General features: G+C 51.4%; 1 protein-coding gene across 1 annotated transcript in view; it reads left to right on the top strand.

Annotated features, from left to right (window-relative positions):
• KCNH1 (potassium voltage-gated channel subfamily H member 1) overlaps positions 1-21,951 on the top strand; it is a 308,219-nt gene extending 286,268 nt beyond the window's left edge. Inside the window, exon 11 of the mRNA XM_024551338.3 lies at positions 16,392-21,951. Coding sequence (XP_024407106.2) covers positions 16,392-17,258 — 867 coding nt within the window. The 3' untranslated portion in view covers positions 17,259-21,951. The remainder of the gene's footprint in view (positions 1-16,391) is intronic.
• Positions 21,952-25,454: the final 3,503 nt, after the last annotated feature.

The following is a 25,454-nucleotide window of genomic DNA, read 5'->3' as shown; positions in this document are numbered from 1 at the left end:
GAGACCTTCAATCCAGGGTAGGAGGGGAGCATCCCAGGATGCCACGTGCTTTATATATCTTAGATCTCACTCAATCCATGTGCCCCCCTCACAGCGTGCATTGTTCTCTTTATATTGTGTGCAAGAAGGGCACAAACACAGACCCACTTGGAGGAGGAGAAGGTTCCAGAATCAAGTCGGAGAGCTCTGGTAGAGATCTGACCTGGGATGGAAGCTTCTGTGGCCTGGGTCTGTTACACGGAAAACTGGGATGTGAGAGTGGGGGAAGTAGGCGAGCTCAATTTCAGGTAAAGGTGTGGAGTCCCCTTTTTCTACTCCTGGTGAGAATCAAGGAGGAAGGAGCAGCTGCCCATGGCATCTGGAGGGGCTGCAGGGTGGAAGGCAGTCAGGTGCTGCCACCCACAGGCTGCGGTGTCCGACAAGCCTGAGCTCCGCCCCTCACTCACAGTGTAGGCTCTCTCGGCCTCAGCTTCCTCATCTGTGCAATGGGGTAACAGCAGTACCCCACAGGGTTGCTTGGATGCATTGAAATAATGTACATAAAAAGTGTTTCCCACACCTCGGGGCACCTGATGCACAGGGAGAGCACAGCCCCTGTCCACCACCGTAATTGTCAGGTGGTTCTGGGCTCCTTCCTGTGGGTGTGGCCCCTGCTTCTCCCCTCCCTTGTTTGAGTACCCAAGTGCTCATTTCTCTTCTACTTTGATGTCTTTGTGCCCTCTCTTCTCCACCTTTGCTCTTGCTATTTCTTCTCCCACCATCCCTGTGAGGCTCTTCTGCAAGGGCTTCTCATCCTTCTCTTCTGCTTTCTCTCCATCTCGTTCTGGTCTGCTCTGTCCTTCCCTCTCTTCAGGCTTCTGTCCCTCTCAGATGCTGGTTCCTGGAGCTGGAGCAGGCATCCTCCAGGGCCATTTGTCCTGCATCTCCCAGCCCCCTGGCTCCTTTCTTGCTCCCTGGGGATTTCCCACAGGAGACGCTTTGGAAGGCACCCACCTTTGGTGGTGGGAACTGGCTGTGGGGCTGGTTTGCAGCACCTGTGCTCCCCCTGCCTCCGCTCCCCCATGCCAGCCAAGAGTACTGCAGCCTCCCTGCCTGCAGTGCGCAGGCTGAGCGCCGGCGTGGGATGGGAAGATGAACTGTGCAGATGTTCCGCTTCTGGGCCAACTCCGGGCTTGTTTCTAGTTGTGTCAGAGAAATGCAGAAAAAGTGAAGGCCAGATGCTGCAGCCCTATACACCAGCCTCCCCACTCGGTGCTGGGTTTGGAACCATCTTCTGCCGTCTATCTGTCTGTCTGTCCCTGTGCCATGTGCTTGCAGTGATATCGTGTGAAAAAATACAGAATAAAGGAGTTGGAGGGATGCGGCCACTTGATATGCACCACAAGTCCCCTAATTCTGCATCAGCTGCTTCCTGAAAATTAAAAATGTCACTTTCCCAGATGCATTGATGTGGGTTACTCTACCGCAAACAGGCTTGCCTGGTATGGGGGTGTGGCTGATGCGGGCCAGGAGAAGGCCCTTGGGAAAGATGGCCTTTGGCTGATGCATGGCCAGGCCCCTTTCGAGAGGAGCTGGTCCCGGAGCCCAGCACAGACCATGGGCTGGAAGGAGGCACATTACCCACCCCTCACCCATGGCAGTGGCTGGCGGCAGCATGGGGTTTTGCATGAATGTGCCATTTGCGAGACAAATTACTGTGCATGCTCCCTACAAACAGGGAGTCGCCTGCAATTGGAATAAACACATCCCATGTCTGCATTTGGCAAAAGAACCTTACAGGGCTGCCACCGAGGGGGATGAACACTCCTGAGGGCAGAAATGACTTCCTAGCCCACAGGCCTGGAGCCCAGCCCTAGTGCAGAAGGCAGCGCTGGGTCTGGGTAATTAGCTGGTCATTTCTCATTATCTCATAGTCCTCAGAGGTGTTCAGTGCTTAGCCCAGGCCAAGCTCACAGCCCTGTGCAAGTAGGAGACCTGCCTGTGTTGTATTCAGTCTACCAGGAGAGCCCTCCTCACAGCCCCCAGGTGCTGGGATCTCTCCAGGGCCCTGGAGACCTCCCCAGAGCAGCTTCACAAGCAGAGCAGAAGCATGAACCCCTGCCCTCCCCAAAGCCCCTTGCTCTGGAATCCCTCGGGGTCCCAGCCCTGATGGCAGAGCTGGGCTGTCCACTGGCTTGGGCTCTAGGCCCAGTTCTGTAGACCAATTGAATAAACTGTCAGCAAAGGACTTAAGCTCCCTGAGCCTGAGTCCCTCACCTTTGAGAGAGGAGTAACTCTTCATGTGCCTGTGGTTGAGAGTTAAGGCAAGTAAATGCTTAGCATTGGGTTTGGCCCAGTAGCTGGCTGTGAAGCATACTACTCCATCCAAGGCCACAACTGGGCCATGAGTCATCCCAAAACTGAGTGTTTCTAAGACAGACTGGGCTCAAAATCTGCCTCCTCCTCCCCTGCACCAGGCGTCTGAGGGCACTGTTCTCCTGAAGCTTTAGGGACAACACATCCTCTGAGTGACAGGAATAGACTGAGCAGAAAGGAGGGAAGAAGGGGACCATCCCTCCCCAACCCCTTCGTGGTAGCCAAGAGAACCAAGAGAAAGTCAAGGCCTGGACTGTAGCCCTCACGGGTTCCAGAGAGTGACAGGAAGGTGCTAATGACACAGACCAGGTAACACTGGCCAGGGCCCCAGCCCCAGCCCCCACAGGCAGCCTGTGGTGAAGGAATACAATGGGGGCTGTGGGTCCCCAGGTTGGGGGTCAAGTTCTTCTCCTTCTCATGTGTTGCTAGGTATCAACCTGACTCTCTCCCCTCAACTCTCCCCCCATCAGCAAAGGACCAGTTAGGAAATCAGAAATTGAAACCACAGATTTTTAAAAACATTTTTAAAAGATTTTATTTATTTATTTTTAGACAGAAGGGAAGGCAGGGAGAAAGAAAGGGAGAGAAACATCAATGTGTGGTTGCCTCTCATGCACTCCCTACTGGGGACCTGGCCTGCAACCCAGGCTTGTGTCCTGACTGGGAATCGAACCAGCAACCCTTTGCTTCTCAGTGTGGCACTCAATCCACTGAGCCACACCACCCAGGGCCACACTGATTTTTTAAGAGAAGAATTAAATAAGGGAATTAGAAGGCTGAAAGAGAGAAAAGGTGTTGGGGATACTCAAGATTCATAACTAAAAGAAGCAGCTCCTCTCCAGGATGGCAGCACAGAAGATTGGCATTTTTATCAATCCTAGGAGGCCAGAGGAGGGGCCCAGCGTCTGGAAGGGCTGCCCCGTGCAGCTCGCATTCAGACCCCTGAGGCCTGTGCTGGAACATTTGAGGAGGAGATACCGGGACATGGCCCTGGAGCCCTGGGATGGAGCTGAACTTGGGTGCTCAGGGGTGAGAAGGGCGGTAGGGCTGGGCTCTGACTGCCCATGTGCGGCGCTGGGCTGCTCCTGGGCCTCAGGGTAACATGGCAAGGTTTGAGCACGGCGCAGCCAAAAAAGCTACTGGAGGGCAGGGCTAAAGCTGACCACTGCTGCTGACACCATAAATACAGGGCTGAAAGCAGAGAGAAAGCCTCTTCTCCTCCCCTCTTGCTGCCTCAGTCCTGCTGGGGCCTGCAGTTGGCAGCATCTAACCAAAACCAGCTGGCCAGGGGTCTGGGACACACCAGCATGTCCACGCAGAGTGCAGAGGGTAGATTTGGTGCTGGTTGGCAATAAGGATATAAATGATGTGTGAGCACACACCTCCCCACCCTCCGGGGTGCACTGTCTCACTGCAGCCTCCTGACGTTCCTCTGGAGACTGTAGGAAAGAGTATGGTTCCCAAGTCACAGAGACAAAACCGAAGACCGGAGAAGTTCCTTGATTTTCCCAAGTCACTCACCCAGTCACCAGTCATCGAATGCCCACTGAGTGCCACACATTGTTCTAGCTTTGGGGGCCACAGCAACGAACAAGGCGGGGCTTGTGCCAGCAAGGACACTTGTACTGGGGCCGTGAGGATGATGGGCGTGAGGCAATTGCCAGGGCACCCATACGCGCTTGTAAATACACTGACCATCGAGGGTGCCCAAAGCAAAACCTGGATGCAGGGTAAGCCTGCTAGGTGCCGTGGGAGCTTAGAAAAGGGCCAGGCTCCTGGGGACAGGGATGTCAGCAACTAAGACTGAGGGTCCAGGGGGATGGCCAGTGGCCATTCCGAGTCGCCCTCACATCTGTGCAAGCTGCTGGCCTCTCGTCTTCTGAGCACGTGCACACTCCTGTCCTCTAAATATGTGTGACACAGCTGCCTGTGTGGCACTGAGGAGGCACAGAAAGTTCCCCAGGTGATCTGTCCCTCTCCCTGTAGACAACCACTGCTGGGGGTGGGGAGGCAGGTGCCTCTGGGCTTCCACCCTTAGCGGACTGGCAGAGACAGAGCCATTTATCACTTCGGCCCAGAGCCTCAGGGTGGAGCTGTTGATAAGATGTGCCATTTAGGACCCGTCTCCCTGATATTCCTTCTCCTCTAGTGATTTCTCCTAAGAATGAGGCTACTGTGCCCCTCCCCGCAGGCTAGGGACCGGAGTGGGCCGCCGGGAGTGGAGGCATGGACGGGCAGGCTACCCAAACCGCCTGTGAAGGGCTAAGGGGAGCCGCATGGTTCACAGGGGGTTCCATCCGGCTTCCTGGACTGGGAGACGTGACAGTGGCCAAAGCCCTCAGGACTGACAGCACGTGCTCCCTGAGATGCCCACGTGCTGCAAAGGCACCTGGGACCCGGCGCAGGTGCGGCCCCAGGGTGAGGGTCAGAGTTTCCCATCGTGCCCATTCCTCCCACACCCTGACCCGGCGGGCACATCTAGAAGCAGGCCATGTCCACGTTGAGTCCCATCTGTCCACTCCTCTGCTTCCCTGGGTCACCTCCTCCGTATTTGTCACTAGCGACCCTCACAACCTTCTACCCAACCTTCCTCCCTTCAGTTGCTCCCTGCACCTCCACCATAGTCATCCTCAGACCTTGCTGCCCTGCGTGGTTTGTGTGGATAGAAAGGCTCCCCTGGCCCCTGGGGCAGCTGGGCGATGCTTGCCTGCTGGGAGGTTATGTGGCAATAACCCCAGTGTGGCTGGTGTGCACAGCACTCTGCCTGGCACCAGCACTGCCTGAGAGCACAGGCGGACGGGGAAGCAAGGCTGAGAGCGGTAAGGTGACTGGCTTGTCACTCAGCTAGTTGCGACTGGGGTAGGGTGCTAGGTACAGTGCTGAAACAGGATCCTGGGATGAAACGGAAGGCAGCCCGAAGCTCCGGCCGTCTCTGCTCCTGCGGATCTTTGCAGAGATGGCTGTTTGGGTCTGCCTTCTGTTCCACGGCTTGTACCTTCCCGAGAAAGAAGCCCGAGGCTGCTCACACCGATGCACCCCTCCTGCATCCAGGGGCCAGGCGTGACTCTGGAGCTGGGGTCCAGTGCCCAGGCATTAGCAGGGACAGTGAAACCTCAGCCCTGGTCTAGAAAGACAGTGAAGCTACTGTCAGACACCCTACTCTCATCTCTTGAGGAGCGTAGTATGGGCAGAGAGCGGGTGTGTGAGAATAGAAGAGACCCCTCTAGTACCCCCTCACACATGCTCTCCAGGAGAGGAGAGTAAGAAAAAGCTCAGGCAGCCAGTGAGCCTCCCCTTTATCACTACAGAGCCCTTAGCCTCGGAGGAGCCCGTCTCCAGACCAGTCCTCCTCCTCCCCACACCCACCTGTGATTCTGTGCGGCCAGCCCTGTGGGGGATGCAGGCCTCCTCCTAACCCAGCTCCCAGTTGCTCCCTACACTGCCCCTAAAATTGAAACAGCCCTGCAGGGACAAGGACAAGAAGCACTAGCTCTCCAGATGAGCCCACACGCATGGTACAGGGCCACTGTGAAGACAGCTTGTGAGAAGGCGCGGGAGATTCACACATCAGAGAGCTGTGGCCTCGCTCTGGATTCTCCCAGCCCTACTCCCACCTGTACCCCTGCTGGCTGTACCAGGTGGGAGGCTCGCGGTACAGCGTGGTACAGACAGGTTCTGAGCAATGTCGGGTGTCAGTGTGAGGGTGATGATGGCGAAAACTTTCTCCAGGAGTGCAGACCCGGCAGATCCCTTGGCAGCTGAGCAACTGCCCCCTGATGAACCAGTGGGAAGGCCCTCTGCTTGAATTCAGGTATTTGGTGGCTCTCAGATTCAGCATCCTAATAGGAAAAATGCAGATTTTAACAATTTTTTTGTTGATCGGGTCAACAAAAAAGTTATTTACTGGGGACAGTCAGCCCCTAGAACCATCCAAGCGGGGACATTGTTATGACCATCGTTTTCCAGAACCAGGCAGTTGCATGAATCAAAGAGTGGTTTGCTGTGGTGCTTTGCGTGTGGGGTGGGGTGGTCGGGCAGCTGCGGGGAGTCGCAGCAGTCCAGCCGCATGCCTCGGACAGGCAGGCACGGGCCACGAAGGACCACAGCAGTGACGTCAGAGCCAACTCTCCAGTGACGTACGAGTTGTCGGGATTCTCAGTTGTTTGTCTGTCTTTGTAGAAAACAGCTATTTTTTAAGAGTGGAATTGTAATTATGTAAGTATAAGCTTTGTAAGAGATTCTTTAACCCAGAAAAAAATTAAGAGAATGGGACCAAACAGAAGATGTTGGGAATGGGTAAATCTTTCTTGAATTATTTCCTCTTGGTGGCAGGCAGCAAAGCTGCAGGGAATCTAATCCAGAGAACACCAGGGGAAGGCTGACCTGGGTGAACAACTTCTGTGTCATGGAGTGGTTGTGAGGAGTGAGTAACCGGTGAGGACAAAGTGCTTAGCCCAACGTCTGGCCCTTTGTTCCATGGTTGGTTGGTGCTAGCCACCACTGGGCGGAAGGCTCAGCTGAGCATGGGAGAGTGGCTCAGAGATGAGGTGGTGGCAGTGAGATGTGGACCCTTCAGTGCCACGCTGGCTCCCTCCTCCCGTGGGCTCCCCAGGAAAACTCTTTCTCCTCTTCTCCATTTTTCTCCATCTCAGGCCAGAAGGCAAAAGGAACGTTCAGAATAGGCCCAGGGTGGAGAAAACGTAGTCCCAACTCTGCAAGGCCACGGTGAGCAGGATGGTGCAGGGGTATCCGGCTGAAGCAGGTGAGGGGAGTGAGCCGGATGCCCTGTCAGAGAAGCTTACAACAACACTAATTTATTCTCTCACCGTTCTGGAGGCTGGAAGTTGGAAATCAAGGTGTCTGCAGGGTTGGCTCCTTCTCGAGTCTCCGAGAGCACCCGTTCCTGCCTGTCCTGCATCTGTTGCTGCCAGTGGTCTCAGCACTCCTTGGCTTCAGAGCCAAGTCCCTCCAATAGCTTCCTCCATCGTCACATATGTGACATTTTGCTCTGTGTCATACCTTCTCTTTTCTGCCTCTTATAAGGACACTCATCAGTGTATTGAGAGCCCACCCTACTGCAGAATAATTGCATCTCAAGGTCCTTGCCTTACTACATCTGCATAGACCCTTATTCCAAATAAGGCCCCACGTGAGGATCCAGGTGGGCGTGTCTTTTGGTGTCCACAATTCAATCCACTACACTGAGGGAGAGAAGGCAAGGAGAGTGACAAACATGGCCCTAGGGAAATGCCAGGGCCAGCAGCTCCCACACAAAGGTGCCATCTCTTTCCCTAGCAGCAAACAAAGGACGTGTCCCCTTCCCTGGGCGGTGTGGAGAAGGAAGGATCCTCATCCCCTTTAAGGCCTTCCTTAAAGACACAGAAACAAATGCACCTGTAGGAGTCTTTCAGGCCCCAGGTTAGTCTGTCAAAAGAAGACCTGGCCAATCTGCCTGCTTTCCCTGGGGGCACTTACGAGAGTGAATAAGATGGAGCCAGTGCTCGTGGGATGTCCCTGAGGGGTCTGAGCAGATCATCTGTAATGCTAGCAGAGAGGGCAGATGTTGTGTGGTGGGAGGGGCCAGCCTGTGAGAAGCACTCTGAGAGCTGCTGGACCGGGTCACCTGAGAGCAGAACATCTCTAGCCTCTAGATTCCTGTCGGATAAAGTCCACTCAGACCTCTGCCTACCCGCCTCTCCTACCCAGGGCCGTGTCCTGAGGGCAACCTCGTCACTCTCAAGGGAGGCTAGATTTTTTTCCAGTAACCAAAACACCCAGCGCACATGCTATACAGCCCCTTTCTTGCCTTGACCACTCAAGGCTGGCTCTCATCTGAAGTCTTTCCCCCATCCTGACTAATTAAAGGGCCACGCAGCCTAATGTGCATAGTAAGTCGGTCCCTCCTTAAATGATCTGGGAGTCTCTGCTTCTTGGCCCATCTCCTCCCCTTGGTCATCTTCTCTCGGCCTCACTGTTCTGTCCCTGAATTCTTAGTGAAGTTGCTGATGGACACGTAGTGAGAGAAACTAGCAGCGAGGGGTGATGGGCGTGGCCAGCGGTTATTGATATATGCTGAGAGAAAATCGCCCTTTTCCCTAAAACCAAGGCATTTCCCTAGCAGAATGGCTTCAGAACATGGGCAAGGGCAGGGACACTGGTGGCCAGGGTTTGAGTCTTAGCTCCACCTGCTTTGTGCCCTTTAGTTTCGTCATTTGAAAAATGAGGGCAGGGACTGTGTCCACCTGCGGAGGCTGCTGTCAGGAGGGCGTGAGGTAGCGCACGTCCCACATTGAACAACAGGGCCCGGCGCATCCGAGGGTCTCCATCATGTCCCCCCACTGCCACCAGGACTGCTGCCACAGAGACCGTCTTCTGCGTTGGGTGGCACTTCTGCCTTGGTGTCATTACCTGTGCTGTTCCCTGAATGAGCACCTTCACCTTTTCTCTCCGACTAGTTCCGGCGCATCCTAGAATCATCTCAAAAGCCACCCCTCAAAGAATGATACATAACACATTTACTCAGCAACTATTAAATGTCAAGCTCTCTTCTCGAAGGTTCACTGATGTTATCCAGGGTGACCCTCCGCATAGCCTTATGAACTCAGTAGCATTACTGCTTTTACAGGCGAGGGAACTGAAGCTTGGGGAACACACGTATCTGATTTCCAAAGCTCGTGCTCTCACTGTCTACCACTCCATGCTGACTCCACCAACTCCCGCCCACCCCGGCCCACTTAGAGCCTTGAACTTAAGCTGATGTTTGCCAGCCTCTCTCTCTGGAGGGAGGGTTAGGCTTCATTCCCTTCTAGCTTTTGACACTGGCAGCACATGGTCTTAGCTCAAGGAGTGATTGCTGTCCTGGGCTGGCCTCAGCCCCTCTGGGACCCCCTTCCTCTCCCTGAGGCTCAGGCCTCCCATGGTCTGGGTAGTCCACATGTCCACGATGCTGTTGAGAGAAAAGGGTAGCGTTGATTACATCATCAACAGACTTGGCTGTTCTGAGAGGTTAAAGAGTGGCCTTTTCAAAAAGCAAAACCCACCCAGCTGCCTTATTGAATCAGTCCCTCTCCAGTTTGTTTTCCCACGTTTTCAGTTTCTTTGATGGCCCAGTTTGTCAATCTCTATTCTATGCAGGGCTTCTGGAGGAGGGGGGCGGGTGGTGTGTGGCTACGCTCTTACGTGAGGACAGTGGAGTGGCAGTGATCACACCAGTCATCAGTCTAGGGGTCCGAGACCATGGTCAGCACATCCGGGTCAGGCTGCCTGCATCAGAATCACCTGGGAGCTTGTTACAAAGGCCAGTTCCTGACCTCACTACAGGAACATCTCACCCAGTGGATAACAACCTCTCCAAGTGGTTTTGAAGTGCAGCCAGATTTGAGAACTGTTGATCTGGTCCAGCCAAGGAAGAACACGATTTGCCCAAGGTCACACGGTGGCCAGTCAGCGGCAGAGTTGGGGCCACTCCAAGCCTGTGTTCTTTCTACTGCTCTCTGCGTGTTCTGGTCCTATAAAAACCAAAGTAAATCCCTTTTAGTTTATCTACGGTTTTCTGATTCACGCCTTCACCTCTGTTCACTTATTCATAACGTCACTGAGAATTGACATTATATATACATTTTTGTGTATATAAAATCTCTTCACTCTGAGCTCTTTTAAGCACCGGCTCCTATTCTCTGTGCAGTTAGGACTCTGGGCAGTCCGTCCCCTCCCCTGTGCTGCTGGGACCTTCTTGCTCGGTGACCCTGAGGGGACTCCTGCTCCCCTTGGCCTTATGTGGGTGGGCTTGAGAGGGGCCAGGCCCCCCTTGAATGCAACCCAAAAGAGGTGGTCAACTGTCCTGACTCACCTCAGATCTCAGGGGGATCGCTTTTTCAAACAAACTCAAAAATAGCTTCTCAGAAAGCCCTGCAGCTCTAGGAACTGCGTGTCAACTCATTTCAGCCTAACAACCATTCATTCAAGGCCTCCCAGGTGCAGGCCATTGCTTGGTGAGCCCTCAGAGGGATGCAGAGATGGATGAGTGAGGCGCAGCAGCCACCTCTGCCCTCAGGCACCCTCTATCTCCCCTGTTCCAGAAGGTCATGAGCTGTTTAGCATTCTGTGTGGGCCTCGCGTGCCCAACACATTAGGCCCCACTGTGGGCTGGCAGGACCCTGGTTGACCAGGAGGGATCCAGACTTATCCCATCCCTGGTACCAGGATCTGTGTCAGCCTGTCTCCAAGGCCTTCCCAGTGGGTGATAAGAAGGCTTCTGGTAACAACCTCTCCAGATAGACCCTGGCCCCTATCTGTTGATGTGGCCCCTGTCTACAGAAGGCCAATGTCAAGAAAGGTGATGTCAAGGCAAGAGTACTGGTCCACACCCTGAAGTTCTCTTTCTACCAAGCTGTGTGACCTGGAGCAGGTCAGTCCACCCGCTAAGCCCCAGTGTCCTCGACTGTCACACTATGGAGGAGACCCCTGCACACCTCCCTGGAATTTGGGCTTAAATGAGATAATGGCCTTGAATATGTGGAATAAGCTATAAAGCACAGTAAAAAGTACTGTAGTATTGTAATCATTAATCATTCTCAAGGAGAAATTAGAGAGGATCTCATCTAGTGGTTTTCAAATGACTTTTCGGACCATGGAATGCTTGCCCAGAGTGAAATCCTTGCCCAGAATGAAGCCCAATACTTAAAACAGGAAAACAAAAGAAGAAGACCTGGCACTGCGATGATGGGAGCTCAGGGAGGAGGCTGTCCAGCTGGTGAGGGCAGGTGTGAGGGCGGCGTGCTCAGGGCCCAGCCTTGCTGGGCAGCAGAACTGAAACGAGCACTCCCGTCCTCAGTCCCACAGGCTCTTCCCATGACAATGATTGCCCTCCACAGGAAGATTCAAGTTTATATAAAAGAAAAATTCAAGAGCAGCTATACTCTGCAAAAACTTTCATCTCAGGGCTACTTCTAAATATCAGATCTCTGAGCTCATGTAAGAGATGGAAAAAATAAAAATTGGTCAGGCAGGGATGATGGAATCAGTATTAGGTCAGTGTGAAATAAAGATGAGTGGAAATGGAAGTCCCTCAGGATTTTATTTATACGAGCATATATGTTGTGCATTGAGAGGTCTACCTGTACTCCCTCTTTTTCTTTCCCCCCATAGATCACAGACATCAGAAATAGACATGGGGGGGGCATACACACCACTTCTTTCACCCTAGCATGGGCCTCACAAATGGGGTTGGCCATAGTTTATTCACGGACATTTTCATTGATTCATTGACAGTTGATTGAGCATTATATATGCCAGACATGATACTGAAGGTGAAAAAAATGGGATAAAGCATGATGCCCACCTGTAGAGAGCTATGCCTAAAGGAAAAGACAAATAAGCCAAACGCTGTAATGGAAGTATACATGCGGCTGCCCCATGAACCTGGGGGTGGGGGAGGGCCAGGGAAGCTTGTTGGAGTAGGTGGCTCCTAAGCTGAATCCTGAAGGTCACCTAGGAGTCAGGTTGAAGGAATGGAGAGGGGAATGAGATTGAAGGGAACGTTTTCAGGACCTGAAATTGCTCAGTATGGACAGAGCATGTGGAGCCACTGGTGGGCAGGAGAGCTGCTCAGACAGCTCCATCAGTCATGTCATAGAGTATGGATTGATCCAGTTCCATCCACTAGGGGACAATGCATCTGCAACAGAGACTCAAAACCCCACAGTCTGGGGGCTCCACAGCAGAGGTTGAGATAGTAGGCACCATTTAGCTGAAACATGGACCAGGAAACGGCCTTCCCATCCATTAGGGCTACACACAAATACAGAGGGTGCCTCACCTCTCCACATGGATGTAATTTCATGCTTGCCAGAGGGGATTCTGGGAAACACTACCCTTTGCAAAGACAGGGTCCAGGGGAAGGGTTTAAGACATGCAGCCTGCGATATTGTCCTCATAGACATTCGTAAGGTTCATTAGCACGTTAAGGCTCTGAGAAGTTCTGCAGTAAAGCAACACATTTAATGTTGCCAGGTAGCTCAAATTCATTTCGTTTTGAAACTTTTCATCTTTATGGTGCCATTAAAATGTCATGGAACACTTGAAAAAGCTGGATAGACTTCCCCAGGCCTCCAGCTAGAGCCTGTTCAGAGCAGAGCGCATCCTGGGTTATGGGCTTGGGTGTTGCCCAGCATTCCTAGGGCACCCCACTGCCGTGGAGCTGTGGAGCCTTTCTGAGCAGATGACAGCTGCTGTGGCTGGTGCTGGCAGCCCAGACCTCACTGTCATGAGTCACGCGGCCACCCCAGCTCACTTGGATCTAAAGTACTTGGCGAACAGCCTGAGTGTGGCTGCCTCTGAGACAAAGAGTCCATGACTGACTTCTCTAAAAAAGTGGTTGAAGTTAACAGCAGAGCCCTAGACCCCAGATCAGTGAAGCTCTCTGACCGCATCAGCCCTGCGTCCTTGGAGGATGCTGGTTTTATTCTCTGATTTTCAAAAGAGGGCTCAGGCACTTCTGGAGGGCGGATGCTCTTTTCTGGTTCATCTCGCCATCGGATGAGCCAGTGATGTTCAGATCGAGCTGCCTCTGGCACCCAGGATGACTGAGGGCAGCACTAGGGTGACACTTTGGAAAAAGCCAAGAGTCAGCACGGATCGGAGAGGTCCAGCCCATGAGTGCAGAGCTGCGCCCATTAATGATGCACCCACAGCATCAGAATATGCTGTGGGCCAGGCCAAGCCCTGGTCCCAGTCCAGCATTCTGACCCGCAGGGCATTTGGCTGAAGAGCATATCCAACTCCTCTAGGAGGACCTACCACATCCCTTCACGTGTCCACCTTTGTTAGCCTGTGGGTATGCTCCCCTGTACAACCTCCTAGGATTAGTTTTGTGTTGATGCTTCCATATTTGAAGAAGCGCTTCCTTTTCTTTAGCCTTAAAACATCTCATTTCCAGTCTCAAGGACTGCCCCTGACCTTTGATGTTGAGGGTAAGAAGACCATGCATTCTGAGCCAGTCGCTTCCTTTTATAACATTGATTATGATCTCTGTGATTTCACCTTTCCAGGAAGAAGACATTCCCCCATTGACTCATTAGCTCCTATTTATCTGTTACTCATTCATTCATTCCACAAATATTTCCAAAAGCCCCTCTTTACCAGGCATTTTCCAAGTGCTGGGAATAGTGAACAAAACAGACAATCCCTGTTCTCTTCTAGTAAATAATTTTTTTTTAAATATACAATGTGACATGCAAAGCACTCTGGTAGGCCCTTAGGAAGTTTTCACAGGGAATAAGATAAAAGATGTAAATAACTGGTATCTTGTCCGGGAAAATTTGCTTACAAAGAACAAGACCCCACTCAAACTAGCTCAAGTTAAAAAGTGGGGAAACTGTTAAGAATCAGATGTCCCACAGAATTAAGGACAGGAACCCGAGCAATCAGCTCAAACAGCCACCCTCCCTTCTGGTTACTTTTACATTCTTATTCATTCATCCTTTCTTCCTTCCTCCCTCTTTTTCTCATTTCTCCCCTTTGTCTAAACCTCCTTCCTTGTTGCCTCCTCCCCTCCTTCCCTCTAAGATGGGATGTGACTGGGGAAGGAAATAGTTGGTATCTCAACTGCAAAAGGATACAAGACAGAACATAATCAGGGCAAAAGAGCAAGGGCCACTAGAGTTGGAAGGTAGGGGAATACCTTAGAGCTCCATGGAATCAGGGAAGTCTTTCTGGAAGAGGTGCTGTTTGAGTGGGGCCTGGTGTGGGGAGTATTTGGATGCCCAGTGGAGAGCAGGGGTCTTTCCCGGAACAGAGAACCAAGCGAGTGGAGGGGAGCACAGAGGGTAAGAATGCCCACTGAGAGCACAGGGGAACAGGCAGACAGGGTCCTTCCTGATCATCCAACTTGCCACCCTCCCTCCATCCCTGTGATCCTTTGCCTGGATTTGTCTTCAGAGTGGCCAGGATTCTGCTGGTCTGCAGGCTAGACTGCGGGAGCAGATGGGCTGTGACTGAAGGGGCCTCGGGCAGGCGGGGTTATAAGATCACAGCTGGGCAGGGCAGGGATGGGAGAAATGCTGCCCAGAGGAGACACTGAGAGAGACCCGAGCAATGTGACAGGAAGATTTAACCAGGTGGCAAAAGGGGTGGCAGCTCCATCCCGCCCACCTGTGTGTGACTCAAATATAAAGTCATCCAGTGACAGGAGCTTTGATGAACAAGTCAGATGGCAGGTGTGAGCTTCCAATCTGCCAGCGATTGGCTGACTGATCACTGGCATCAAGCAACTCAGTGGTTTTTGGGTTCCTCTGTATTTACTGGCACTAAAAAACGACTGTCTTGTCAGTCGTATCTGATAACCTGAGTGGTGCCCTCTGGCTCTGGCTGGAGCTTCCTGGAGCAGGTGAGGTGAGTTATGTATCCTGTAAACGTAGAGGTACAAAATCTAGACGCCTTTTCACAGCCTCTGCCTTTTTTTTTTTTTTTTTTTTTTTGTAAACCGGGGGCAGGAGGGTTCATTTTAAGCATCTGCATTGGGGCCAGTGTTTTTACATAGCATCTTGGGTTGATCTTACACCAAGTCAGTAAAGTAGGGATTTCCCCCACTTTTCAGTGAGAAAACTGAGACTCAGAAGTTAAGATACCTGTCAGAGGTCACACAGCTAGTGGTGGGGCTGAGACTTAACTCTCTCTGGCCCCAAACCCTTCCTGCTGGTGTGCCACCACGTGGGCCTCCACAAGACCTGGGGTGGCAAGTCGTTGGGGCCAGTTCAGGGTGGGTCCGAGGCTGCCGCACAGGGCACAGGGGTTCCAGATCCTTCTGGTCGAAGAACTACCTCGCTCCCTTCCACAATCCTCTCCTCTACTCCCCGGGGAGCTCGGTACCGGCAATTTACATAAAGACAAGGACGTATTGCCGGCTGCTTCCTACAGGTGCGGATGTGCTTTGATACAAACGCGTCTGAGTGTCCCTGCCACGTGTGGTAGAAGCCAGAAGTGACAAGCCTGTCCCATAATCAGGTGTTGGCCCAGGCAGAGCCCTGTCATATGCAGCTTATGCTCCGAGTCGGACTCAGGAGACAGTGTTGCTGCATGTCCGTCCTCTGCACGAAGCACTGTCATCGTCAGGAAGTACCTATTGGACATCCAATGGATCGGGGACCTGGTGTCCTGGGTACAAGTTCCTTCCAGGAAACTACCTGCTATGTGACGTCTTGATTTCCTCTTCTCTAAAATGGGGCTGGGAAATAATGTGTCCCAGGGAGCTGGATTGCGCTGTTGTAAGGAAAACCCGAAGCAACATCAAGTGCCTTACAGGCTGTGAAGCACTGCCCAGTGTTTGTTATTGTTAGGACAAGCTCCTGTGCAAGGTCATGGGCCTTTCTCCCCGTCAGCTCCGTGCGGACGAGGAGGGCCTCCCTGTGAGACCAGCTTTCACCTCACACAGCCAGCCCCGTTCGCTTAGGGTCCAATGTGCAGACGGCAGCCTTAGCTGTAGCCGGGCCTGGGGTCGAGGCTGAACCTCCTCGCCCTGGAGTGTGGTTTAGAGGGAGGTACTCAAACTTATATGCAGCAGAATAACCTGGGGAGCTTCTGAAGTTCGGTTTCAAGGGCTTCACACCTGGAGATTCCAATGCATTAAGTCTGAGATGGGGCCAGAAAAAGGATTGTTTGAGAAGCTTATCACGTGATGCTGAATTGCAGGCAAGGACAGGTTAAAGAGGGCCCAGCTCAGAGGCTCAGAAGTCAGAGGTCGGCATAGTCTCCTGGAGGAGGCCTCTGGGTAGCTCCGGCCTCCTGGCACCTGGGGGTGGAGAGGTTGGGGGTTTGCTCCTCTTGCAGAGGACACAGCAAGAGTCCATTTATGCTGTCGGGAAGCCGGGAAGAGTGTTAGGAAAAGGAAAGCGAAGGTGGTTGCTGAGAAGAGCTTTGGCAGGGATGCGAAGGGGCTGTGGGCCTCAGCCCGCGGGGGTGGGGACTGGGAGCCCAGGGCTGTGACAAGCGGAGAGGCCCAGTGGCCCATTAACAGGGCGTGTCCTTCTGTCTCCCTCCAGATCGTGTTCCGGAAGATCAGCGACGTGAAGCGGGAAGAGGAAGAGCGCATGAAACGGAAGAATGAGGCCCCCCTGATCTTGCCGCCAGACCACCCTGTGCGGAGACTCTTCCAGAGGTTCCGACAGCAGAAAGAGGCCAGGCTGGCGGCGGAGAGGGGCGGCCGAGACCTGGACGACCTGGACGTGGAGAGGGGCAGTGTCCTCGCGGAGCACGCCTCCGCCAACCACAGCCTTGCGAAGGCCAGCGTGGTCACTGTGCGCGAGAGCCCCGCCACGCCCGTGCCCTTCCCGGCGGCCTGTCCCCCGGGGCTGGGCGTGTCGGACCACGCCAAGCTGCACGCGCCGGGCTCTGAGTGCCAGGGCGCCAAAGCTGGCGGCGGTGGCGACTGCGCCAAGCGCAAGGGCTGGGCCCGCTTCAAAGATGCTTGCGGGAAGGGCGAGGACTGGAACAAGGTGTCCAAGGCCGAGTCCATGGAGACGCTCCCGGAGAGGACCAAGGCGTCAGGGGAGGCCACACTGAAGAAGACGGATTCCTGCGACAGTGGCATCACCAAGAGCGACTTGCGCCTGGACAACGTCAGCGAGGCCAGGAGCCCCCAGGACCGCAGCCCCATCCTGGCGGAGGTCAAGCATTCCTTCTACCCCATCCCGGAGCAGACGCTGCAGGCCACCCTCCTGGAGGTGAAGCACGAGCTGAAGGAGGACATCAAGGCCCTGAACGCCAAAATGACAAATATCGAGAAACAGCTCTCTGAGATTCTCAGGATATTAACTTCCAGAAGATCCTCTCAGTCCCCTGAGGAGCTGTTTGAAATATCCAGGCCCCAGTCCCCAGAATCAGAGAGAGACATTTTTGGAGCGAGCTGAGAGGCCTGTTAATACAAAGTCAGAGACGAAAACCCGCCACCCCGTCCTAGGCAACACCCCCACCACATACACCTACATGACCAACAACTTTCCGAGTAGGCTTTTCCTGACAGAAAGTCCGAGTGGGACCAGTTGCTTAGGCACACGCTCTCTTCCAAAGCTGTGGGAAGCGGAGTGTGCGGCCCCTGCCCAACGCCAACTGCAGCTGAACTTGCACAATCTCGAAAGAGGGGGCATGCTGTCTACGGGTGTTTCCCTTCATTTTTAATTTTTTACTGCCATGATATTTGTAAGAGACGAAAACTACCAGGAAAGAGCAGCAGCCATTTGGATATTGGTGGGGGAGCACCAAGAACCCCTCACGTATATACCATGCTGGGCTCCTTCGCCAAGACTCCCCCCCAGAGAATGAGATGGGCCCAGGGATTTCCCAGCATTCCCTGTCCTTGTACAGCCTTTGTCTGACCTCATCGTATATTTTCCTACAGTCGTCATTTGTAACAAGCTCGGGACAAGGGGAGCCTGAGGGACAGGGAGGGCAGAGCCTTTCAACTTCTGGCTCGGATGGTTAAGGCCAAAAAGCAGCTGAGGTGCTGTGGGTGCCTCCCATAGACACTGAGAGCTGGGAACCCTTGGCTGTCCTTTCCCCAAAAGGTGAGCCACGCATAAAAGCTGGAGAGGGGCCCTTGGGATCCAGAGATGCTCCGCAGCTCGCTCTACGGGATGGCTTCATGCCACTGGCCTCATCACACAGAACCCTCTGCTTCTTTTCCTTCCCAACCTCTCCCCACGTGCTCCTGTGGCAATCCTCAGGGTAGGGGGCATCGGCAGGAAGGGCGATGAGCCCAGAGTTGCTTCCTTAGCAAAGCAGACACACAGACACACACACAACCTCAGAAAAATGATTGTAGCAAGTGCTATGTTTATAACTCTCGATGGGGCCGCCCTTCAGAAGTTTGTATTTTGTTCATAGCATGCGGTCACTATAGGACCTGTGGGAGCCAGGCTTGGCCTTATTTTAAAACGAATCTCTTTACCTCCTACTAAAGTCAGTAGGACTTCAAGAGAAACCGTGACAGATCGCAGGACCACAATTGTAGGTACTCGCTTCAGGAGCTGGAAAAAGGGAGTGAGGCACTGGGTTTCCCAGCTGTCTGGTAAACTGATGGAGAGCAGTGGCCGTGGAGTTATGGTTTGTGGGGAGGGTCCAAGCGCAGAACCATGATCATGCGGTGGCCGGTGGGCCACCCAAGTCCCTGTGCCACAGTGCTGGGGATGCTCCACTGCCTCTTCTGACGTGGGATTTGGTCATTTGGGTTTCTTTCAATGGTGCCTGAGAAAGGAAAGAGAAGAGGTCTTTCCTAAGCAAGACGGGGCTTACCCAGGTGTATGCCTGCAGAGAGGAATCAGACTCTTAAAAACTGACAAGAACTGAAGGTTGAAAGTTCAGTTCTAAGAACTCCGCTTTGAGAGAGTGCAGTTAGGGGTGCAGGTGGTCTGGACCGTGGTGACAGCAGGGAATCATCCCGGGCACTGACCTTGTGCGCGTGTTATGCTGCAGCAGCCCCATCCTGAGCATCTCTACCTGGCGTTCATTGCTTCGCTGCCGAGAGTCTGGACCTAGTGCTGATTTCCCTCGTAGTGAGGGGGACTTGACAGGTTGGGACCTGTCCTACCAAAGATATTCAGTGTTTCTGAAAGCCTGCTGTCGGCCACCCACCCACCTGCTCAGTGGCCATGGCAGGACCCAGGACTTGGCCCTCCCTTGTCTGTGTGGAGTGGGACTGCCCTCTCCTGGCTCTCGGGGTTGGCACAGATGGTCCTGGGGAGCAAGTCTGGAGGTCAAGGCCAGGCGCCTTCCCCTGAGGCCCTGCACACTCTTGTCGCTTCTCACATAGTATGGCCCCAGACTACCTAAGGCTGAGAAATTGTTAGATTTAGCCCCAGATGGAAGCATACAAAGAAGGGGAAGTGAAATTTCCTGAGGCTGAGTCATGTCTGTGATTTGGGATAAAGCCATGGGCTTTCCCTGTCTTGATCTTGAGAAGCTGCCAACTAGTCCTTGGGCAGAGGCTGTAAAATATCTAGAATCCCATCTACCAGCTTCCCCTCTAGTTTGCCTTCCTTAAACGTGCTCCTTCACCTGTGTCTGAAGTTTTGAGCCTGCTCCATTTAAAGTAGAGCAAGGGCCCTAATGACTAACGTCCAGCTTCAGAAGCACCTGCCCAGCTCCCCGGGGACCTGATGACAGGTTCCTGCCCAGCACCCTGCATGGGCATCTACTTCCCTTCTTCTCTGCCTGAGGGGCACAGGTGTCTATTCAGAAATGAATCCCCATCTGGGTTTGAGGGGCACAGATGCGGATGCGTGAGGCATTGAAGTCCAGACTTTTTCGGGGCGGGGGTGGCGAGGATGAAGCTCCATGAATGTACTCCTACGACTGAGTCTTAGGATCCAAACTGGGCTTGACTGGAAGCCCGGATCTGTTCGTCTCAAGGTCACGGGGCCCACGACACGTGCTTGTGTGGCTGGACATGCTTTTGTCCCCCATTTAAGGACTTGAGGGACTTTTGCTGTCATTGTCTTCTCTGGGAAAAAGGAGCATTTTTTAAATGAGCCAAACCTTCTCTTCTTTCATTTTTATGCTTTGGGCTAACTGCCTACTCTTGCCTGAACGCTGCTCTGGGCTCCCAAGCGAGGGCCGCGAGCTTCAGATCCCACTGACTGAGCCTTCCAGTAGCAGCCAGCCGTGCAGTGTTCTCCAGCGAGCATGTGCACCAACCAATGAAGAGCAGAGGGGCCGGGGTGGTAACTTTGAATCACAGTATTGAATTCTTCAGCAAACCTATGAGGACCTTCAGTTACCATGGGAAAATCTTTTACTATAACTCTAAGTTCTGCTTCGGTCCATAGGATGTAAGAAATTAATGTGTTTAGTGGTATCCTCCAAGGGCTTAATACAAAGGAGAGTTTTAACAGGCTTAGTTGGTAAGGTTTTAGCACTAGAGGAGAAGGGGCATTCTGCTAAAGGAAGGGGTGAGAACAGGGCAAAGGTAGCTGTGGAGGAGGTAGAGTGATGGGGGCTGGAGGAAACCGCAGTTGGTGCTGCCAAGGAAGGGGCTTCAAGTGCTTTTAAATCTTGTTTTAGTTATTTTCTTCAGTTAATTTACACATAGTATTGTGTAAAGAGGCAATTTTAGAATCCTGACTATTTAGAAGCCTCTAGATACCAGTGAAAATCGTTTTCTCATTTAGATTCTTTAGTTCAATTACTGTGATCTTCTAATTCACTCTGGAGAAAGTTTAGGGAGATTGAGAATTCCTCTTAATGACCACTGACCATCTTTAGTAAGGTTGGCCCATTATGCCAAAAATGCACACAGAAGCAAAGATACACTTTTTTCACATAAAGCCAGCAGGAGTCCCTGAAGGAGGGCCACCCTTCAAGCATTTAGATGCCTGGGAATAAACCCCATTTATCTTCTTGAGAGCAAAAAAAAAATTCCTAAATAGTCTGAAGGGGGTGCTTTGGGGACTGGGAGTTATATTTTGTTTTACTGGGACTGTGCCTTTCACAGACACACTTTTCTCCTCGAGGACGGCCTTTACCCCAGTTGTCTGACTCATGACCGGGGACCTCCTGTTACACAGAAATTTTCCTGGTGGTCGGCTGTCAATCTGGCCTTTCCGTCATCAGTTCACCCTCTCGGAGTCTTTTGCTTTGGAGATCACGTCTTGCATAAGGAGGTGGCAAGCACTTTGGTAGACTTATGTGCTGGACCCATGACCACTGACATTATTTTTAGTTTTTGCTCTCAAAACTTCCAAAGTAATTATACCAAAATTATAGCGCACTCCTAACAAGAAAACAAATGAAGAGGACGAACGCTGAAACAGAAAGAATAAAGCATTTAAACAGGTTCTGAATAAAGTGGTGGAGCTCAACCAAAGGGTAGGAGCCCAGAATCCAAGAGGAGACTCCCCAAACCAGAAACAAGGGAGAAGCAAGAAAGCAGTGAGCACAAAGGGGTACCCGTGAGGGTACCCTGCTCAATTCTGAAGGAATTCCAAGGGCCACTGTCCCTTGGGGGTTGTTTCCTTTGCAGTTAGGGACAAGCAACCTGTAGGAAGCTATAGGCGAGTCCTGAACTGCAACTCCTCCGCTATTGCTGAAAACTCATCTCCTTTGACAATTTTGAGCTCGCCTCTTCACTTCGGTTGACAGAGCCCACCGTCAAACTGTCATCCACGCCTCTGTGGGCACTAAATGAACACCTTCGGAACACCAGGCACAGAAGGAGCCTCATCTCCCCTTGTTGCATTGACCACCTTACGACACATGCACCTTCTGGGAAATTTGGGGAGCCCTGGCGGAGATGACAAGTCGATGTGCATTTGATGAACAGATTGTACAGTGTTTTGCAATAAAGATGTTTAGCCTTAAGACCCTTGAATGGAACTCCAGCTGTGGTGGAGCTGCCAACACTCTTTCCCCTTTCCTCCCTCCTCACATAGTGTTGCTTAAACAGGAGGCCCCCTGCGGGCACTCGGGGCCCCCGGACAGCTTCTCTTCTGTGTAAATCATTGCACTGCCTTCTTGCTCGCTTCAGTAAGGACCACCTTCACCAGCTCTCGTGCCCTCGGCTGAGACGGATGCCACTGTCCTCTCAGCGCCGACTGCAGCCGTCAGAGAAACCACCCTTCTTCCAGGAACCAAGGAGTTCACGTGGAGAAGTTTTCATTTCCCCAATCCCACCCACCCAGGTCAAAAGAATCAATGTGAATTTGCCTGAAGCTTACATTAGTTTCACATGAAACTTCATTTTCATGGGAGCCTATCAGACTTTTTCGGGAACCTCTAGAACTCGACTTGAATTACCCGCAGGTGCCGGCCCGGTGGGTGCCGCCCCCTGGCCGGCCAGGAAACTTTTCCTAGAGCCATTGTCTCTTTCTCTGTGACTTCTGGATCCATTCGCTGTACAATGAGAAGCTCACAGGTCTTGTATCAGGATATGAACTGCTTTTATGTGAAGAAAGACGCAGTCCCCCAATGAATGTATTCTCTTAATATTCAGACACTGTATTTGTGTGTCGGTTGGACGGTCCACAGCCACCATTCTGCCAACACCGCAAGGACACCTCCTCGCACGCAGTTTGTCGCTCTGGGGCTTCTCCTTATACTAACACTCTTTCCATGTGTCCTGCCAAATCCCTCACTGGGTTTTCTTTTTCCTTTGCATCTGTCACTTTGTCCAAATGAGCATGAATAAACAGAAGTGCAAATGAGCTGATACTATTTTTGTGGCCACCGGAGGATGCTGCCAGGAGCTCCCCTGTATGTCTGCAACTTGGGAATGTTAAGGGGAACATGTGGGTCCCTCCATTGGTGATATTCCCTTCTCAACATTTTTAAACAAGCACAAATGATATTTGTAAAAAAAAGTTTAATTTTATTTATTATGGTAATAAACTATTTTATACATGATGCTTACTTTTTGCCTTTTCTTATATAATTTCATTGGGTGTTCTGACCTAAAATGACAGAACAAGGATGGTACTTCTATTTCTTTCCAGAGCTTGACAAGCTCGAATTTAGAAGCACCTAGAATTGTGGGTTTTGGAGAACTTAAATTCTAGAGACACCAAGAGTGTGTGTCAAAGTACCGCACAGCAAGGTAACGACTGTGAAGTTGCTTTACAATATGATCTTGAAATAGAGCTGTGTCTGCTATGCCAGCGTACAGAGATGTCTTCAAAACCTGGCATCCCTGGAAAATCATGGTAGGACACATTGATTTAACACATATCTGAAACTGCCCTCCACTTAGAAGTGAACTTTATGTTTAACAGTTTGGACTGAAATCTGTACAAGACATGAATGCTTTCCCGCCTTTTGAAACACAGTGTGAAAAAACTGGACCTTTTCAGAATGACTCAGTGTCCACAGCGTGGGTTAGACGTGTGCTTTAACTCCCTGCTGCTCTCAGAAGCTAGAGAACGTGTGCTCTCATGAAGGCAGAGAACTGCTTGGCCCTAGACTATTATGGTCCCCTACACCAGCAGCATTTCCCCTGTGCCGCGGTTTCCATAGGTACTGCTTCTTGCCCATGGCAAGATTCTCTGCAATACTGCCAACCTGAGCTCTTATTTAACACCAACGGACCACGTTTCAAAAATGGCACTTTTCTTTTTGCCCACAGGTCTCTGCTTGATCTCGTAAGGCCACACCCTATTATTTAATTACATCGCAGAAAAGCATAATAAAAATAATGTAAGGGTATATTGCTCAAAATTCCAAATGACTGATGTTCATTTTAAAGGTCTCACCTAATAAAGCAGTAAACATTGCATTCTTCAGATCGCTTCAATGGAGGGAAAAAACCCTTTGTGAATACAATTTTTATAGTTAGTCAAAAGGACTAGTAACACAGAGCCAAGTAATGCTCTTTGGGTGCCAGATGGGTTTCAACTATTAGAAAAAGAGAGATTATGTTGCTTTGTTTTAAAATAAAATAGTTTCCCTGAAGAAAGGCCTTGGAGAATGTTCCAGCAGGCGCAGAAAGGCCAGCCTTCTGGGGGTTGCCTGGATTCCTGATAGCTGGCCCTGTTGAATGGATATGTTTGCTAAGAAACAAACTCATTATATTATGGTTAATTTCTTACACTTAGTCAACAACTATATTATTACTTTAAATAAGCAAGTGAGCAGTATCAATTTCTCTAAGGGGAATCCCCTCCCACTAAATTACTACTCTCCCAATATATAGATTATACAACTATACATGATTGATACATATTTTCTTCTAGGTCTGCAGTCTTGAATAGAATGAAGGGTTTTCTGCTGTCACTTCAAACAAATTAATCTGAAGAAATAATACAGTACTGCTGAGTCTCTCATGTGGCCCTAAGAATTAGTCAAAGTGACTTAAGATGTGGCTGTCCCTCTGATGTCTTGCTTGCCTCCTTGGGGGTCATCTTGGCAATCACACCTGGAGGTTGGGGACATAGGGTCTGGGGGCTGGGAGTGACCTTGGACCTTGCCTAGTTGTTTCCCAGCTGCTGAGCCTGAAGCTGCCCAGGGCTGATGACTACGAAGAGTGACGTGTCAGAAGTTCCCCAGCTGGAGCTGCTCAGGCTACCCAGGCTCCTCAACTCTTCCCGTTAAAGCAACTCCAAGAGTTTAGTTCTTATGCATGAAGAGAGAGATACCATCCTTTTCCTGTGATAGTTGGGGAATAGCCAGAAGCTAGAGTAAGAAAACAATGGTCCTGGATAATTGACATACTGGTTAATCAGTCCTCAAATACAGAGCTAAACAGTCATCACTTACTAACTCCTGAGGACCACTCTAATCATATAATAGCTTAAAACCAGTTCAGGATTATTACTTTCAAATACAGGGTATGGCACAAATAATGCCCTCCTTTTTTTTTTTTTTTTTTTTTTTACAAAATCATAAGCATCGCACTCAAGTATGCTTATGACATTTTGGGTGAAATGTTCAAATTAAAACTATAAATTATTACACCCATATTATTACCCTACCAACCATACTCAAGCAGGCCTTACTTCTGCTGGATCCCATATATTCCAATACAGTTTAAAGAATGAATAAACTTATTTTATATAAATGGTGTCTCTGAAGAGTTCAGAATCTTTTCTACTATTTGTATATGTCCATACACTTCCTTATAATCATCTTTGCACTCCCTCTTTGTCCCCCTAGGAAAGCCCTTCCCTTTCAGCCACACTCCCTCTGACAGACCACAAATCCCAAATCAGTGTCAGTCCATGAGCTTGTACTGCATTCATCTGAGTGCTCACCCTTCCCCAGCCTCGTGCCCTCCTTAGAAATGCCCAGCTCCTTGGAATCACCTGCCTGGGTCTCCTTTACTGAGCCAGCTGCCCAGGCCACTGCTGCCTTGCTCTGCCGGCCCCCTGTGGCCTCTGCCCTTTGCTGCTGCCCGCTCAGGTCATCTGCACCTGCACCCCCCTTCCAAACAGTGGCTCGGAAGAAAGAACATCAGCAAAATGACTGGTCCCGCACTCTGAGAGTTTGAATCGCGTTGAGTTAATAACCACAGCCAGCACGCAGCAACAAATCGTTAATATGAGACAGTCCGACACAGACCAGGGCTGCGTGAACCCGAGACGATTCAAGTCATGTGCTTGAGATGGTTTAAGTTCTCCCATCAC

The sequence above is a fragment of the Desmodus rotundus genome, chromosome 12 (genome assembly GCF_022682495.2).
Source record: "Desmodus rotundus isolate HL8 chromosome 12, HLdesRot8A.1, whole genome shotgun sequence".
Lineage (NCBI taxonomy): Eukaryota > Metazoa > Chordata > Mammalia > Chiroptera > Phyllostomidae > Desmodus > Desmodus rotundus.
The sequence above is the reverse complement of the archived record's forward strand: the minus strand, read 5'-3'. Positions and strand labels throughout refer to the sequence as shown.